This window comes from Chiloscyllium plagiosum, unplaced genomic scaffold (genome assembly GCF_037043375.1).
Source record: "Chiloscyllium plagiosum isolate Xiang-an unplaced genomic scaffold, Cpla_swu_hap1 HiC_scaffold_19, whole genome shotgun sequence".
Classification (NCBI taxonomy): Eukaryota; Metazoa; Chordata; class Chondrichthyes; order Orectolobiformes; family Hemiscylliidae; genus Chiloscyllium; species Chiloscyllium plagiosum.
This window is the reverse complement of record NW_028270157.1, coordinates 6,326,039-6,344,342: the sequence shown is the minus strand read 5'-3', so window position 1 is coordinate 6,344,342 and position 18,304 is coordinate 6,326,039. Positions and strand designations below refer to the sequence as shown.

Below are 18,304 nucleotides of genomic sequence, written 5' to 3'. Positions count from 1 at the left end.
CAAATTGGGGCAGTGTTTGCATTTTGCACAATAGACATTCCCATCCAGGAAAAAAGGCCAAAGGAAAATAGTATAACTTTGGGAATGTGGAGGAAAATTCGATTTCCTCCCAAGAAAAGCATTCGTGCATGGAAAATACAGCTCCACGCCCTGGTGAAAACTTGGTTAAGAACAGAACAGGTAGCTGGAAAGGAAGTGTTAAACTGTTTAAAATGTTCTACTACCACCTAGTGGTAGTGTTTGAGATTGCATGCAATGCACAAATGGTGAATTGCAGGAATATTGCAATCGCTTCTTTAATCAATTTTCACCATAATTCCCCAGTAAAACAAATGATTCCCACACAAATTTGCCACAAATCTTTCATCTTAAAAATCAGAAGGTTATGGGTTCAAGTGGCTGCTTCAGCTCAATTCTGAGACCGCTCTGCTGAGTAAAGTCCCATTTTTGAGATAGTAAAATGAAGGTCCTGTTGTTCTTTCAGTTGGACATAAAAGATTCCAAAATGCTGTTCAAAAAAGGATTAAACAATGTCGTCCCAGTATTTATGGTTAACCTTTATTTTCAAGCAACATTTTTTTAAAAATCAAATCATTTAGTTGCTATTGGTGAGACTTAAAGCTCCTGCATTTCTCCATTTTGCAAAGACAGGATATTAAAAGTATTTCAATGGCTGTTCAGCATTCAATTCATCCTAAAGTCATGAAAGATGCTACATGAATGCAAGTTCTTAACATTTCCAGAAATAATCAGATCCAGTAAGAAACCCCAGAATGTAAAAATGTGCTTTACATCACACATTGATATCAACCATGTATGGCACACCTATCTGATCACAAATTTCTCTGGATTAAAAAAAAAAGTGGTTTTGCAATCAGCACTGGAGAGAAAAGAAAAGTGGAGCACCTTGGTCTAAGCTAGCTCATGTAGTTAGGTATTTATAGCAAGTTTCACTGGAAGTGGGAAGTTAGGAAAAGTGGTGGCATACTGGTAATGTCACGGGACCAGTAATCCACAGCCCCAGGCTAATGTTCTTACACACAGGTTTAAATCTCACCATAGCAGATGGTGACGTTTGAGTTCAAAGAAGACCTGAAATTTTGAAAAAAGGTAGTCTGATGGTAGATGATGGTAGCTTTCGTTGATTGCTGTCTTTAAAAAAAAAGGTTCACTAATGTCCTTTAGAAAAGGCAACTGCCATCCTTAGCTGGTTTGCTTGACTCTTAACTGCCTTCCGGAAAATTAAGGTTTGGAAAGCAACACTTACATGCCATGAATGAATAAAGAAACAAAAAAAAGGGGGACAAACTATATTTGCTTCTCACCCCAGTCACATCTCCAAAACTGCCTAAAACTTTCAAACTCGGATTCTTTAAGCTGAAATCAATCCTTCATTATCCTAAATGAAGCTTGCACCATCAATAGCCATGGATGGGATGCCAGAAGACTAAAGTTTGACTAAAGTGATGCCATCATTTAAAAAGGTGGCAAGGAAAAGCCAGGGAACTATAGACCAGTGAGCCTGACATTATTGGTGGGTGAGTTGTTGGAGGAGTTTCTGAAGGACAGGATTTATATATATTTGGAAATACAAGTTCTGATTAGGGATATGTCAACGTGGCATTGTTCACGAGAAATCATATTTCACTAACTTGATTGAGTTTTCTTTGGGAGAAGTGACAAGGCAGAGTGGTGGACAATAGCAAGGCATTTGACAAAGTTCTGCACGGTAAACAGGTTAGCGAAGTTTGATCATGTGGATTACAGGGAAAATTAGCCACTTGGATACAAAATTGGCTTGAAGGTAGAAGACAGATGCGGTGGTGGAGGGTTGTGAACAGCAGTGTGCCACAGGGAGCAGTGCTGGGTGCACTGCTTTATCATTTACATAACTGATTTAGATGTGAACATAAGAGGAACAGTAAAGTAAGTTTCCAGGTGGCACCAAAATTGGAGGTGTAGTAGACAGTGAAGATTCTCACAGGGTACATCAGGACCTTGACCAAATTGACCAATCATTCGAGGAATTGCAGATGGAGTTTAATTTAGATAAACATGAGGTGTTGCATTTTGGAAAGGCAAATCAGGGCAGGATTATACACTTGATGCTAAGGTCCTGGGGTGTGTTGCTGAACAGAGACACCTTGGGGTGCAGGTTTTGAAGGTGGAGTTCCTTGAAGGTGAAATCACAGGTAGACAGAGTAGTGGAGAAACCATTTGGTACACTTGCCTTTACTGGTCGGTGCATTAAATATTGGAGTTGGGATATCATGTTGCAGCTGTACAGGACATTGATTAGGCCGCTTTTGGAATATTGCATTCAATTCTGGCCTCCCTGCTATAGGAAAGAAGTTGTTAACTTAAGGGTTCAGAAAAGATTTACAAGGATGTTGCCAGGATTGGAGGGTTTGAGCGACATGGAGAGGCTGAATAGGCTGGGGCTATTTTCCCTGGAGCATCCCTGGGTGACCTCAGAGAAGTTTAGAAAAGCATTAGGTACATGGATAGGATGAATAGCTAAAGGTCTTTTCAAAGGATAGGGGAATCCAAACAAAGCACATAGGTTTACGGTAAGAGGGGAAAGATATAAAAGAAACCGAAGGGGTAATGTTTTCACACAGAGGGTTGTACGTGTATGGAATGAGCTGCCAGAGGAAGTGATGGAGGCTGGTACAATTACAACATTTAAAAGGCATCTGGATGGGTATATGAATAGGAAGGGTTTGGAGGGATATGGGCCAAGTGCTGGCAAAGGGGACTAGATTCATTTAAGAGTCTTGGTCAGTGTGGTCACATTGGACAAATGGGTCATACAAAACAACTCTATGACTCAATGAAAAACAAGACAATGATCTATGGCTACCCCAGCAATCATAAACAACAATACTATAAGCAATTTTCCATTAACACTCCAGGAGGTCCTGCTGTCTGCCACATACTAGATTAGTGGTTACTGCTCTGGAAAGACTTATGGTTTATTTTTTGTTTGTAAAAAATCACATGCCACACAATCTTTAAAAATCCAACTCTAAAAATGATTATATTTGAAGGGAAGTCTACATTTGAGATGTGGGAGGCTTTAAATATAGGTTAAAGATAGTGCAAGGTAGGCATGTCCCATTGAAGGCAAAGGATAGGAAGGGGAAGATTCATGAACCGTGGATGACAGGAGAAATTGTACAACTAGCCAAGAGGAAAAGGGAAGCATATATAAGATCTAGGCAGCTAAGAATAGAACAGGCCCTGGAGGAGTATTGAAAGAGTAGGACAAGCTTTAAGTGAGGAATCAAGCGGGTTAAAAGTGGTCATGAAATAGCTTTAGCGAGCAGAATTAAGGAGAATCCCAAAGCATTTTATTATTACATAAGAAGCAGATACATTGAGAAAGGATTGGTCCACTAAAAGGATAATGAAGGAAGGCTGTGTCGAACCTGAGAGAATGGGTGAGATTCTGAATGATTTACTTTGCATCAGTGTTCATGGAGGTGAAGAACATGATGAATCTTGAGATTAGAGACAGAAGTTTAATTAGTCGGAATCACGTTGACATAAGTAGGGAAGATGTGTTGGGTAGGCTAGAGGTTAAGGTGGACAAATCCCCAGGACTGGATGGGATCTATCCCAGGTTGCTCAGGGAGGCAAGAGGAAATAGCCGGGACCCTGACAGATATCTTTGTGGCATCCTTAAATATGGGTGAGGTGGTGTCGGAGGACTGCTCATATTATTCCCCCTGTACAAGAAAGGTAGTAGGGATATTCTGGGTAATTACAGACCTGTGAGCCTGACGTCAGTGGTGGGAAATTTGCTGAAGAGGGTACTGAAGGATAGGATCTATTTATATTTAGAAAAGAATGGGCTTATCAGTGATAGGAAACATGGTTTTGTGCGGGGGAGATTGTGCCTTACCAACTTTATAGAGTTCAAGGAAGTGACCAAGTTGATAGATGGAGGAAGGGCTGTTGATGTCACACACATGGACTTTAGTAGGGTGTTTGATAAGGCTGGACTACACCTCCTCCCACCCCGCCATCCCATTCTCCCAATTCCTTCGTCTCCGCCGCATCTGCTCCCAGGAGGACCAGTTCAAAATACGCACAACACAGACGGCCTCCTTCTTCAAGGACCGCAATTTTCCCCCCCGACGTGATCGACGATGCCCTCCACCGCATCTCCTCCACTTCCCGCTCCTCCGCCCTTGAGCCCCGCCCCTCCAACCGCCACCAGGACAGAACCCCACTGGTCCTCACCTACCACCCCACCAATCTCCATGTACAGCGCATCATCCGCCGTCACTTCCGCCACCTCCAAACGGACCCCACCACCAAGGATATATTTCCCTCCCCTCCTCTATCAGCTTTCCGTAGAGACCACTCCCTCCGCGACTCCCTTGTCAGATCCATACCCCCCACCGACCCAACCTCCACTCCCGGCACCTTCCCTTGCAACCGCAGGAGGTGCAACACTTGCGCCCACACCTCCCCCCTCACTTCTCTCCAAGGCCCCAAAGGAAACTTCCATATCCGCCACAGATTCACCTGCACCTCCACACACATTATCTATTGCATCCTCTGCACCCGATGTGGCCTCCTCTAATATTGGGGAGACAGGCCGCCTACTTGCGGAGCGATTCAGAGAGCACCTCTGGGCCACCTGGACGAACCAACCCAATCACCCTGTAGCACAGCATTTCAACTCCCCCTCCCACTCCACCGAGGATATGCAGGTCATTGGACTCATCCACCGCCAAACCACAACAACGCGACGGTCGGAGGAGGAGCGTCTTATCTTCCGACTGGGAACCCTCCAACCACAGGGGATGAACTTGGACTTCACCAGTTTCTTCATCCCCCCCTCCCCCCACCTTGTCTCAGCCGAATCCTTCCAGCCCGGCACCGCCTTCCTGACCTGCAGTCTTCTTCTTGACCTCTCCGCCTCCACCCTACTCCGACCTATCACCTTCACCTTGACCTCTTTCCACCTATCACATTTCCAACGCCCCTCCTCCAAGTCCCTCCTCCCTACCTTTTATCTTCTCCTGCTGAACACTCTCTGCTCATTCCTGAAGAAGGGCATGTGCCCGAAACGTCGAATCTTCTGTTCCCTAGATGCTGCCTGACCTGCTGTGCTGTTCCAGCAATAAAGTTTCAGCTTTGATTTCCAGCGTCTGCAGACCTCACTTTCTCCTCGTGTTTGATAAGGTTCCCCATGGTAGACTAACGGAGAAAGTGAAGTCACATGGTGTACAGGATGTTATAGCTAGATGGATAAAGAACTGGTTGAGCAACAGGACACAGTAGTAGTTGAAGGGAGTTTCTCGAAATGGAGAAAGGTGACCAGTGGTATTCCACAGGAATCAGTGCTGGGGCCACTGTTGTTTGTAATATACGTCAATGATCTAGAAGAGGCACTGTTGGTATGATCAGCAAGATTGCAGATAACAAGATTGGTGAAGTAGCAGAAAGCTTCAGGGATTGTCAGAGAATATAGGAGGATATAGACAGACTGGAGAGTTGGGTGGAAAAAAGGCAGATGGATTTCAATCCAGACAAATGTGAGGTGATGCATTTAGGCAAGTCTAATTCTAGAGTAAATTATACAATGAACGAAGAGCCTTGGGAAAAGTTGATGGGCAGAGAGATCTGGGAGTTCAGGTCCATTGTACCCTGAAGATTGCTGCACAGATGGATAGAGTGGTCAAAAAGGCATATAGTATGCTTGCCTTCATTGGACGGGATTAGATTAGATTAGATTACTTACAGTGTGGAAACAGGATATTGAGTATAAGACCTGGCAAGTCAAATTAAAATTGTACAAGACATGGGTTCGGCCGCATTTAGAATACTGTGTACAGTTCTGGTCGCCACATTACCCAAAGGATGTGGACGCTTTGGAGAGGGTGCAGAGAAGGTTTACGAGGATGTTGCCTAGTATGGAAGCTGCTTGCTATGAAGAGAGGTTGAGTAGGTTAGGTTTATTTTCATTAGAAAAAAAAAAAGAGGTTGAGGGGGTCCTGATTGAGGTTTACAAAATGAAGGGTATAGACAGGGTGGATAGAGACAAGCTTTTTCCCAGGGTGAGGGATTCAATAACGAGAGGTCACGCTTTCAAGGTGAGGTGGAAATTTTAAGGGGGATACAAGTGGCAAGTACTTCACACAGAGGGTGGTGGGCGTTTGGAAATCGTTGCCAGCAGAGGTGGTAGAGGGAGGCACGGTAGATTCATTTAAGATGCGTCTGGACAGATGCATGAGTAGGTGGGGAGCAGAGGGATACAGATGCTTAGGAATTGACTGACAGGTTTAGACAGTAGATTTGGATCAGCTCAGGCTTGGAGGGCCGAAGGGCCTGATCATGGGCTGTAAATGTTCTTTGGTCTTTGAATATAAACCACACACATCTCTTATCACTATCTTCACTAAGTACACAGAGAGAACCTATATCCAGAGCTTGACAAAAGAACCAAAATCCCAGTGAATTATGATGATGGGACTGTATTCCATAGAAGGTAGAGATAAGTAGATTCAAGGGAATCGGATTACTACTTGGAGTATGCATTTAGGGCCAAGAGGAAAGAGTTGGTTGGGTGGGTCTTATTAGGCAGCTCTTCCAAAGAGCCCACACAGGCCCCAAGGCACTGAATAGCCTTTCAATGTTGTACAATTCTAGTTCAGAAATGGCCAGAAGGTCTTCACAGTTTGAGGAATTGACTGATATTCAAGTGTCAAACACATTTATGTTTCTTGTGGGTTTTTTTTAAGAAAGCTTTTTTTGCAGACAATCCTGTGTTTGCTGTTGGTATATCTGGTTTTCACCTCAATTGCTGATGCCAGGAGGGATTTTTGCAGATAAAACTGAAAATTATTCAAACTGCGATGAATCATAATGTACAAAAGTAGAAGCTGTTGGAATCTTCCTTTCCTTGCTCGGCACAAAACTCTCAAGTAACAATGCTTATTGCATTCTGACTCCCAAAGTTTTGGTTGAACTTTGACTTTAGAGCAGAATTACAGCAATCCAGAATTCAAAAGGTTTTGTCACCATCTGTAAAAACTACTTGACAATTTAGCTTAGTCTTGGAGTAGTGTCATACTGAATTCAAAATGTTAACTCTGTTTCTCTCTCTATAGATGCAACTCGACCTATGAATTTCACCAGCATTCGTGTTTGTCGACTAGGGAATTCCAGCATCCTCCTCTGTAGCAGTCAGAGAGGTAAGATGTAGCCCATGTGTCCCTCAAGATGAAAATGGAAAAGAAAATTCTGGATAACGATTGTGCTTTACCTCCCCCATTGGTCTTGTCTATAAATTGTCGGTAAGAGACCAAACAGGCTTATCACGTGGCAAAGATTAAGTTAGAAAGTAAGGTCTACATCTCCCTGACCAGACCTGATTTATGCAATAGGACATTAATACTTAGCTAGGAACACTCAAATAACTCACCTCCTGACTCTCCAAAGCTTGCCCACCATCTACAAGGCACAAGTCAGGAGTGTGATGGAATGCTCCCCACTTGCCTGGATGAGTACAGCTCCAACACTCTGGAAGCTTGGCACCATCCAGTACAAAGCAGCCCACTTGATTGGCATCACATCCAGAAACATCCACCACAGATGCTCAGTTGCCTTAGGTGTATGCTAGGTACAAGATGCACTGCAGAAATTCAAAGATCCTTGAACCAAACCTACAACCATTGCCATCTAGATGGGCAAGGGCAGCAATTACAAGTTTACCTCCACTCACCGTTCAGATTTGGAAATATCGCCATTCCTTCAGTGTCACTAGGTCAAAATCCTGAATTTTATCCTGAACATTATGGATGTACCTACACCAAATGGACTGCAGCAGTTCAAGGCAACATTCACTACCACCTTCTCAAGGGCAGTGACATCCATGTTCCGTGAGTGAATAAAAAAAAGTAACAAGCCATTTGGCCCATCTAATATATACTGGTGTTAACGTTCCTTCCAAGCCTCCTCCTACCATATTGTATCCAAAACTATTAGCACTAATGCTTTAGCCCCTCATTCACATGTCTATCTTTCCTTTAAATGCATCCCTACTATTCATCTGAACTACTTCATGTCACTTCATTCCAGGGTAAAGAGATTTATACAGATTTTCCGATCAGATTATTTGCAGGCTATATTTCTATATGGACTCTTGCACAAATAGAAATATTTATCATCTAATCAAACACAGTTTGATTTTGATATTCTCCACAACCACCTGATGAAGGAGCAGCGCTCTAAAAGCCAGTGCTTCCAAATAAACCTGTTGGACTATAACCTGGTGTAGTGTGATTTTTAACTTTGATTTTGATAAGTCATTCTCAAACTTCTCTATTCTAAATAAGAGTTCTAAAATTATTCATTTTTTCCGATATCTATAACCTCAAAGCCTCATCTTTGTAGAAATGTTTTCTACCTTCAGTGCCTCTTAAGCTATTTAAAAAACATGTTGCGTACCCTTTTCAGTTAAGCAATATCTGTTACTTTTGCATGAACATAAAATATACTTTTACCACATTTATATTCAAAACTGTCACAATTCTTTTGGGAAGACATGTCAATGTTGAATTCCACTTTTGCTGGAATCACCACAAATGTCAAAATGTAATTAAGCAACCAAAATATTAATTTTACTTAAGTCTGATTTAGGTGAGAAGAAAGACACATTAGATTTTTAGCAAGATGATAATTATTTATTGCAATCAAACTGATGATCTTCACCAATGACAAAAATAAAGAAACAAAATGAATTGGTACTGTATGAGCATGCAACTTTAAATTTACTTCAAATTGCTCACAAATACTATGGGTGGAAAAAAAATTCAGAGAAAAAGTTCTATTACCAGTTCACATTAAACATCTGGATAGGTTATTCTTAAAATGCTTTCATTTCTCTCACCATTACATAATATTATCTGCACACTGACGATCAGGCATTAGTTCATTGGTTGATGAATTGGGATTCAGTCTCTCCTTTTTCCTTTGGTTTTTAGGATTATTTCTTTCAGTGTCTCGGAATTCAGTGCTCCTACTTGTGCAAGAGAGAACTAGAGATGGCAACTTCAGAGAAAGGGAATAGAGAGAAGTACAGATGCAACTAGCTTTTGGAAATCTCTCTTTTCTTCTGCTTATATTTTACGCACAGGATCTGTGTAAAGCTGCAGCAGGATCAGACAGTTACTAGGCAGAATTCCCCTGAACCCACAAATGCTGCCAATTTATCTAAATCAATATCCCCAAAAAGTAACTGTCTTATGTCTGTTAGCTTCACTTGTTTTCCCCAAATTGTAAACAACCCCTTGTGTTTAAAAAGGTGTGAATATGCAGTGTCCATTTCCTCATTTTTGAACCACAGACAGCTATCACAAATTCAATTAATTCTAAGAGCTTTGTCTGAAGACTACACTTTGATGAGGTTTTCAGCATACACTACAGGAGATCAACAATAGTTCACAATTGAGTGGCTTTGCAGCTTTCTTAATAACAAAACTGTACTGTGTAAATCAGTATTAAATAATGCTTAATGTTGATGTTAAACCTCAAATGTGGAGAGGAACTAGAACATTTCTACTGGAAAATGAGAATTCAGAGATTTGGTTAAGTGTTTAAATGTGTTGTCAGGCATCTGGGCAGAGTAAAGGGGGAAAATAGTTCCTGTTGGCAGAATAATTGACAGCTAGGTCACAATAGTTTAAGGTCATTGAGAAAAGCAATACTAACAGAAAGAAATCTTTTATGCAGAGTTACCGTGATCTGGAATATAGTGCCTGCCAGCACAGCAGAGACACATTTAATTAAGGACTTCTAAAAAGAATTGGATCATTATCTGAAGAGAAACAGATGATAGGGCTATCGGAAGGAGAAGCATTGAGAGAGGGACTCAGCGAGTTCTTCCAACAGAGAGCAGACAGACTTGCATGCTGTAAATATGCAATGATTTCATTCTACAACGTGAGACTAATTAGATCTCTTATGAAGAGATGTTGGTGTTTAATTCACATTCAGGTTTATTAACAGCAGATACTAATGTGTTACAAGTATAATTTGCAACTTAATTGTTTTTTCCTGCCACAGACTGGTGAAGAGAACAATCACTGCACCCTGTCAGGCAGCCCCAGGAAAAGTGGGCCATTGGCCTCACAACCATAATGGAACAAACTGTTAGCACCTACAACTGCACCAGCAGACACAGCTCACCAAAGGGCTCAATTTATCCCATCTCCCTCAGGCAAGAGCTAGGGATAAAGGAAAGGGGAATTAAAGTAGGAGAACTGGAAATACTCACAGGAGTTCAGGATTATTATGGAACATCATTCCCGAATACTTAGATCAAAAAAGCTTGTTGTTTGAGAGAGTTGCATTGACAGAATGAGAAACAGAGCAGGTAGCTCCAGGACAGGTCTTTTTCAGGCAAGCAGGAACCTTAGGTTAGATTAGATTCCCTACAGCGTGGAAACAGGCCCTGCGGCCCAACAAATCCACACCGACCCTCTGAAGAGGAACCCACCCAGACACATTTCCCTCTGACTAATGCACTTCACCTAACCTGCACATCTTTGGACTGTGGGAGGAAACTGGAGCACCCAGAGGAAACCCACACAGACACGGGGAGAATGTGCAAACTCCACACAGATAGTCGCCTGAGGCTGGAATCGAACCTGGGACGCTGGTGCTGTGAGGCAGCAGTGCTAACTACTGAGACACCATAACCTAAACTAATTAGTTTTGTGTCACAGTGTCGCAAAAATCGACAGATCTAAAAGAAGGTAAAAACAAGGGCTGCAGATGCTGGAAACCAGAGTCTAGATTAGAGTGGTGCTGGAAAAGCACAGCAGTTCAGGCTGCATCCGAGCAGGAAAATCGACGTTTCGGGCAAAAGCCCTTCATCAGGAATAGAGGCAGAGTGCCTGCAGGATGAAGAGATAAATGAGAGGAGGGTGGAGGTGGGGAGAAAGTTGCATAGAGTACAGGTCAATTCCATTCCAGTTTGCTCAGTCCAGTAAAACCAAAAGAAAATGGGTTTTTTAAGCCCCTATTTCTTGATCCAATTTCTACTTTTCTTCAGTTTCATGTAGTCTGCTACAGCCCTTAATATGTTACCAATTTGTTATTGGGATAAGGACATAGCAAGACCAATATTTATTGCCCGATCCAAAGTGTTTTTGAGAAGGCCTTCTTGAGCCATCTCAAGGAAAGTTGCGTAGATACATCCGCTGTGGTAGTAGTGTCTCTGTTCCAGGATCCTGGGAATAGTGATGGAACAACAACATACTTCCAAGTCAGGGATGCTGTACCAGTCAGAGGGAATCTTGGAATTGCAAGTGTTTCCATGCACATACTGTATTTGCTATTAAATAGGTGGTCAACGTCATGGTTTTGCAAGGCCCTGTGAAGGAGCTTTGCCAGATTGCTGCATTGTATATCTTGTAGTCAGTAGATATGGCCGTCAGGGTGCAGCAGTGGTGGAGGGGTGATTATTAAAGATGCTGATTGATTAAAAGGTAAGGTTTACTGCTTTGCAATGAAGTAGTAATCCATTCAGCTAAGCAACCATTTAACAGCAAACATGCTTCAATTGTTTTTATTTAACCCCAATCAAGTCTAAAAGTAAATCAAACAGACCAAACGCTTGGTCATATTTCTAACTGATAGGTTCATAAGTAATATCCACCTTCCCCTCCCCCGATTCTAATCAGTTCTGCTTGTTGCAATGATCAGGAGTTTCAGTTGTGTTAGAACTATGTTCAATGGAGGGTTTCAAAAATCACTAGAAACAGGAAAAACAGTAGTTCAATAACACTGCCAGCCCCTGCCAGGGAACATATAAAACAACTTAAGATTGTAATGTATGAATTACAGAAACAGAAATCACTGGGAGCAAGTTGGGAAATTCAAATTCACAATTATTTAATCTATACTGTAAAATGTTATTTAATTAACTTTGATCAAAAGGCAGAAAATGCAATCTATGAACTAAAAAGTGGAGGTAGCAATGTTGGAGGGGAATGATAATACTGTATCCTCTATTGTAACCTGTTTCTGCATAACCAAAGTTCAGGTTGAAAACATCAAAGTTGGCGTTAAAATCATAACAGAAAATGCTGGCAGACATGGGGAGGGGCTGGGTTCCTCATTTCCATAGCACATTTGTTGCTATTATTTCCAACCCTAATGTTCAGAGTTTCCTGAAATTGGCAGTGAGAAGCTTTTTTCTGTTTAAGACAGCTAAGGAGTTCACCGTTGCTGTGGTGTTCTACTCAGCACTAATCCAGCATTGAAGGTGACTTCAGTTCACTATTGGTAATTAAATCAGATATAAAACTGCCAAACTTACCTCATGTTTCCAGCGATTAAGAGGACCAGGTTGTAAATGTGAGAGAAGATGAACAGGAAGAGAATAGTGGAAAAAAACATCACCATCCAGGAGCCGTGATCTTTTCGGAACATACTTAGTCGAAGTAACTGACCTAATGCAAGAAAAATTTAATGCAATCTTACTTAGTTTCAATGCAAGAAATTTACTCCCTAAACATTCGCTACGGTGATGTGCTTCAGGTTTTCTTTAAATTAAACTTGTAAATTATAAGGCCATACAAAACAGTTCAGAAAATTGAGAAATAAATGTCAATTAAGATAAAACAATCTAGACACATCAGGAAGAACTCCTTTATTCATGAAGTGCTAAATAGAATCAGAGTCACACAGCTGGAAACAGATCCTTTACGTCCAATCAGTCCAGGCCAAATATAATCCCAAACTAAACTAATCTCACCTGCCTGCACTTGGTCCATGTCTCTCCAAACATTTGATTCATCTACAAGTATCTTTTAAATGTTATAACTCTACCCGCATCCACCATTTTCCCTGAAAGTTCATTCCACAAATGAGTCATAGTTATTAAAAAACAACTCTTAAATCTTTCTCCTCTCACCTTGTAAATGTACCCCCTAAACTTGAAATCCCCCTCCCCAGGGAAAAGACACCTGGGGTGGGGGGGATTTTATAAATGTCTATAAAGGTCTCTCCTTAACTTCCTACATTCCAATGAAAAAAACCCCAGCCTATCCCTGTATCCCAAGCCCTCCATTCAGAGCTACAAGCTGTGTTTTAATAATCTTTTATTGGAGTGCAGCAGACCCACAAACATTGGTGTTTTCTTGAAATACTAATTTGGTCAAATCAGAGTAATGTACGGAAAGATGAGCTTTGGAAAGACATCTTTACTCAACCTGACAAATTTTAGAACATCACTTATATAATGTTAAGCGGTTCAACAGACTCAATCATGAGGTGATAAGCACAGGAGGTGGTCATTCCACCTATCATGCCTGGTCCCGCTCTGAAGAGTTGACCAATTATTCCTTTCTCCTGCATCCTTGAGATCCCTACAACTTTTCCACCTCAAATTTTTGTCTAATTTGTAAGCAAAATGTATTTAAGCAAAAATGGTCTTCTGTTGAATATTACTAAACTTCAGCTAAAGCTGACTTAAAATCTTGCAATAATAGTACTGCATTCTCAAAGTGTCAATGTCACAAGACATTGTACTTACAAGGCTTCATATTATTACATTGTCTTAATTATATGGTGGCATGGGAAGTTCTGTTACCTGTTTCTAACTTTGCTATGCAAGATCTAAACTACATCATATTGGCATTAGAGATTGAGACTGAAATTGGTTGATGTATGGACACAAAGCAAGCTCAAAATCCTGTAATAACTGAAAATGTACAAGCCAAAACTGTCAATATGTTAGAACATTTCTCAGAATGGTGGATAAATGTTGCCATGAGGTAATTCAAGATAAAGAACCTTGAAGACTTGTTTAATAACAAAAGGGTTGTGTCTCAACATCTTATTTTATCTTTGGTTCTTGAATTACTGAAACTATAAATAGCAGAAACGAAGGGAAGGATAATAAGGGCTCTCAGGAGGGAAGTCCTCCTGAAGGGTTGGTGATTGCCTAGCGGTAATGCTTTTATATTAGTGATACACACAGTTTAACATTCTGTAGCAAAAGTCCTGATGTTCCTAGAGTTCGAAAATAAGAACAAACTCCGGTCTGGCACCATTGTGAAGAGAGAAACTAAGTTAACACTTTAGAAGCAATGAAGAGTCATACCATACTTGAAGAGAAGTCAAATTGGATTTGACATGTGAACTATTTCTTTCTCTACAGATGCTGCTGGACCTGCTGAGATGCTCTCACACTTGCCTTAATTATTAATGCTTTGTGAACAGGGGATCAAATCCTCACACAGCTAGCCTCACTAGTATATAGGTCATGAAATCACTGATTGTCATAAACACCCATCTGGTTCACTAATCTTTATCATGCAAGGAAGCCTGCTTTCTTACCCGGCCCGGCCTAGTGAGAATACCACAACATGGCAAGACCCTTAACCACCCCCGAAATGGCGTACAAAGGACAATTAAGGATAGACCAATATTGTCTCGACACCCAAAACCCATTAAATAATTTTTTTAAAAGATAATGAAGAAGTATAATGTAAGAAAATGATGAAAGGCAATGGTACAATTTCAAAGGGGTGTAGGAAGAGGGATTATGTTGATTGCTTTCCCAAGCTAGCGGGAAGTAGAGATGAAGTCAAAGTCATATAGCTATACAGTATGAAAACACGCCCTTCGGTTCAATTTGAATAGCCGACCAGACATCCTTATATAAATCTAGTCCCATTTGCCAGCATTTGGCCCATATCCCTCTTAAAACCCTCCTATTCATGTACCCATCCAGATGCCTTTTAAAATGTTGTAACAGTACCAGCCTCCTCCATTTCCTCTGGCAGTGCATTCCATACATGCACCACCCGTGTGAAAATATTGCCCCTTAGGTCCCTTTTAAAATCTTTCCCCTCTCACCTTAAACCTATGCCCCTCTAGTTTTGGATGCCATGCCCACCCTGGGGAAAATACTTCATCTGTTTATCCTATCCATGTCCCCCCATGATTTTACAAACTTCTAAGGTCACCCCTCAGCCTCCGACGCTCCAGGAAAAACAACCCTAGCCTATTCAGCCTCTCCCTAAAGCTCAAACCCTCCAAACCTGGCAACATTCTTACAAATATTTTCTGAATCCTTTCAAGTTTCACAACATCCTCCTTATAGCAGGGAAACCAGAATTGCATGCATTATTCCAATAGTGATCCAACTAATGTCCTGTACAGCCACAACATAACCTCCCAACTCCTCTACTCAATGCAATGACCAATAAAGACAAGCATACCAAACACCACCTTCACTATCCTGTTGACCTGGGAGTCCTCTTTCAAGGAACTACGACCCTGCACTCCAAGGTCTATTTGTTTGGCAACACTCCCCAGGACCTTACCATTAAGTGTATAAGCCTTGCTCTGATTTGCCTTTCTAAAATACAGTGCCTCACATTTGTCTGAATTAAACTCCATCTTCCACTCCTCAGCCCATTGGCCCATCTGGTCAAGGTCCTGTTGTAATCTGAGGTAACCCTCTTCGCTGTCCACTATATCTCCAATTTTGGTGTCATCTGCAAACTTACCAACTGTACCTCTTATGCTCGCATCCAAATCATTTATGTAAATGAAGAAAAGCAGTGGACCCAGCACTGATCCTTGTGGCACACTACTAGTCACAGGCCTTCAGTCTGAAAAGCAACTCTCCACCACCACACGCTGTCTTCTACTTTCAAGCCAATTCTGTACCAAATATGGCTAGTTGTGTCAATGAATGGGAGGCTGCGTAGTGGACAGCTGTTCATGACTCTGTAGGTTGTGGTCTTGGGAAGAACAGTTGCCAAGCCATGCTGGAGATGTATCCAGATGGGATGCTTTCCATGGGGCATCTATAAGTAGTAGTAGAGTCCTTGTGGACATGCCGAATTTCCTTAGCCTCTAGTAGTACAGGCATCGCTGTGCTTTCTTGATGTGGGTCTCGAGGGCAGATTGTTGCTGATTGCCACTGAGGATAATGATGCTCTCGACCACCTTCATGTCAGCATCATTGATTCTGACAGGCGATGCCCTCTACTCTGCTTCCTGAAGTCAAGACTAGCTCCTTCGATTTGTTGACATTGATGGAGATTGATGTCTTTACACCATACCATTAAGCACTCAATTTCCTTCCTGCACTCCATCGTGCTGTTGTTTGAGATGTGACCCACAGCAGTGACGTCTTTACAAATTTGTAAATGAAGCTGGGGTGGAATTTGGCAACACAGTAGTGAATGTGCATATAAGTAGTATAGTAGGGGCGGAGTATGCAGCCTTGTGGGGCATTGACGTTCAGGATCATCATTGAGGTGGTGTTGTTGGCTAGCCTAGATTGCGGTCTATTGGTCCGGAAGTCAAGGATCCAGATACGGAGAGGGGACATGACTAGAGACCTAGTTCCCGGAGTTTGGAGATGAGTTTGTTTGTAATTATGGTGTTGAAGGCAGAGCTGTAGTCAATAAGTAGGAGTCTGATGTACGTATTTTTGTCGAGCAGATATTCCTGGAATGAGTGTACAGCCAGGGAGATGGCATCTACTGTGGACTTGTTGCACCAGTAGGCAAATTGCAAGAGATCAGGGCAAACTGGGAGGCTGGAACTGATGTGAGCTATGACCAACCTCTTGAAGCACATTGTAACTGAACGTCAGAGCCACTGGATGGTAGATATTGACAAATGCTGCATGATTTTTTTTCTTTGCACTGGGATGATGGTCTTAAAGCATGTGGGAAGTTCAGACTGCAGTAAGGAGAGGTTAACAACGTCTACAAATATTCCTGCCAGCTGGTCTGTGCAGGACTCCTATATATGGCCAGTTGCTTTCTCCTAAGGGTGAACCCATGGAAAGTGAGGACTGCTGGAGATCAGAGTCGAGAGTGTGGTGCTGGAAAAACACAGGTCAGGCAGCATCCAAGGAGCAGGAGAGTCATCGATATTTCAGGTGTAAGCCCTTCATCAGGAAAAGAGGGCTGATCTAAAGTCTGTGGTGGTGACTGCAGGTACACAGGTGCATCAGAGGCCAACAGGATAGGTGATATCATTTCACTGCCCTTTTGTTCAAAGCAAGCATAGAATGCATTGAGCTTATTGGGTAGGGTACTGTTGCCCGCAATTTTGTTCGACTTCACTTTGTAGCCTGTTATGTCGTAGAAGTCTTGCCACAAATGATGGGTATCCATGTGATTAGGCAATCTGGTATTTCGTCTTGGCATCCCTGATGGCTTTGTGAAGGTTGTACTTAGATTTCCTGCATAGATCAGGGTCGCCCAACTAGGAGTACCTCAGATCTGGACATCAGTAGGAGGTGGATCTCTCAATTCATCCATGGCTCCTGGTTGGGGAATATTTGGATTAACATCTTCTGCATGCAGTCATCTACATACTTAATGAAGTCTGTAACAGTAGAAGCACACTCATTTAGGTTGGCCACTGAGTTCTAGAATATGGACCAGTAAGCAGTCCCGTAGAAGCCATTCTGTTTCCTCACACTATAACTACACTACTTTGTGCTTTAATATATATTGGCAAATTAACACATCATTCTTTGAAATAAAAATACCTTCCAGCCCACAGCTTACCAACGTTGGGATTGAGAGCTCCGAGGCAGCACTGACAGCTATAGAACTTCGACTGAATTGTAAATAGCTATATTCCATACCAACAAGCTCCTACACTCAGGTACTTTCTTCCTTCACCACTTCGCCAGTTCACAAAGAGCCATACAGGCATAGTGATGCATAGCACGGAGACCCCCTGCCTTTGGTCCAATTTGTCCATGCCAACCAGGATATCCTAAATCAATCTAGTCCCATTTGCCAGCATTTGGCCCATAACCTTCTCAATCCTTCCTCTTCATGTACCCATCCAGATGCCTTTTAAAATGATCTAATTGTACCAGCCTCCACCACTTCCTCTGGCAGCTCATTCCATACACACAACACCCTCTGCTTGAAAAAGTTGCCCCTTGGGTCCCTTTTAAATCTTTCCACACTCACCTTAAACATATGGCTTCTAGTTTTGGATGCCTCAAATACCTTGTCTATTCACTCTCTCCATGCCCCTCATGATGTTAGAAATATCATTAAGGTCACCCCTCGGCCTTCAACGCGCCAGGGAAAATAGCCCCCACCTATTCAGCCTCTTTATAGCTCAAGCCCTTCAATCCTGGCCACATCCTTGTAAATCTTTTCTGAATCCTTTCAAGTTTCACAACATCCTTCCTATAGCAGGGAGACCGGAATTGCATGCAGTATTCCAGTAATGGCCTAACCAATGTCCTGTACAGCTACACCATGACCTACCAAATTCC

General features: G+C 42.1%; 1 protein-coding gene across 4 annotated transcripts in view; it reads right to left on the bottom strand.

Moving 5' to 3' along the window:
* Positions 1–18,304, bottom strand: part of tmem117 (transmembrane protein 117) — a 471,225-nt gene that overhangs the window by 273,526 nt on the left and 179,395 nt on the right. For all 4 annotated transcript variants that reach the window (XM_087997005.1, XM_043708698.2, XM_043708702.2 and 1 more), the window contains exon 3: positions 12,344–12,476. In XM_087997005.1, coding sequence (XP_087853131.1) covers positions 12,344–12,476 — 133 coding nt within the window. The remainder of the gene's footprint in view (positions 1–12,343; positions 12,477–18,304) is intronic.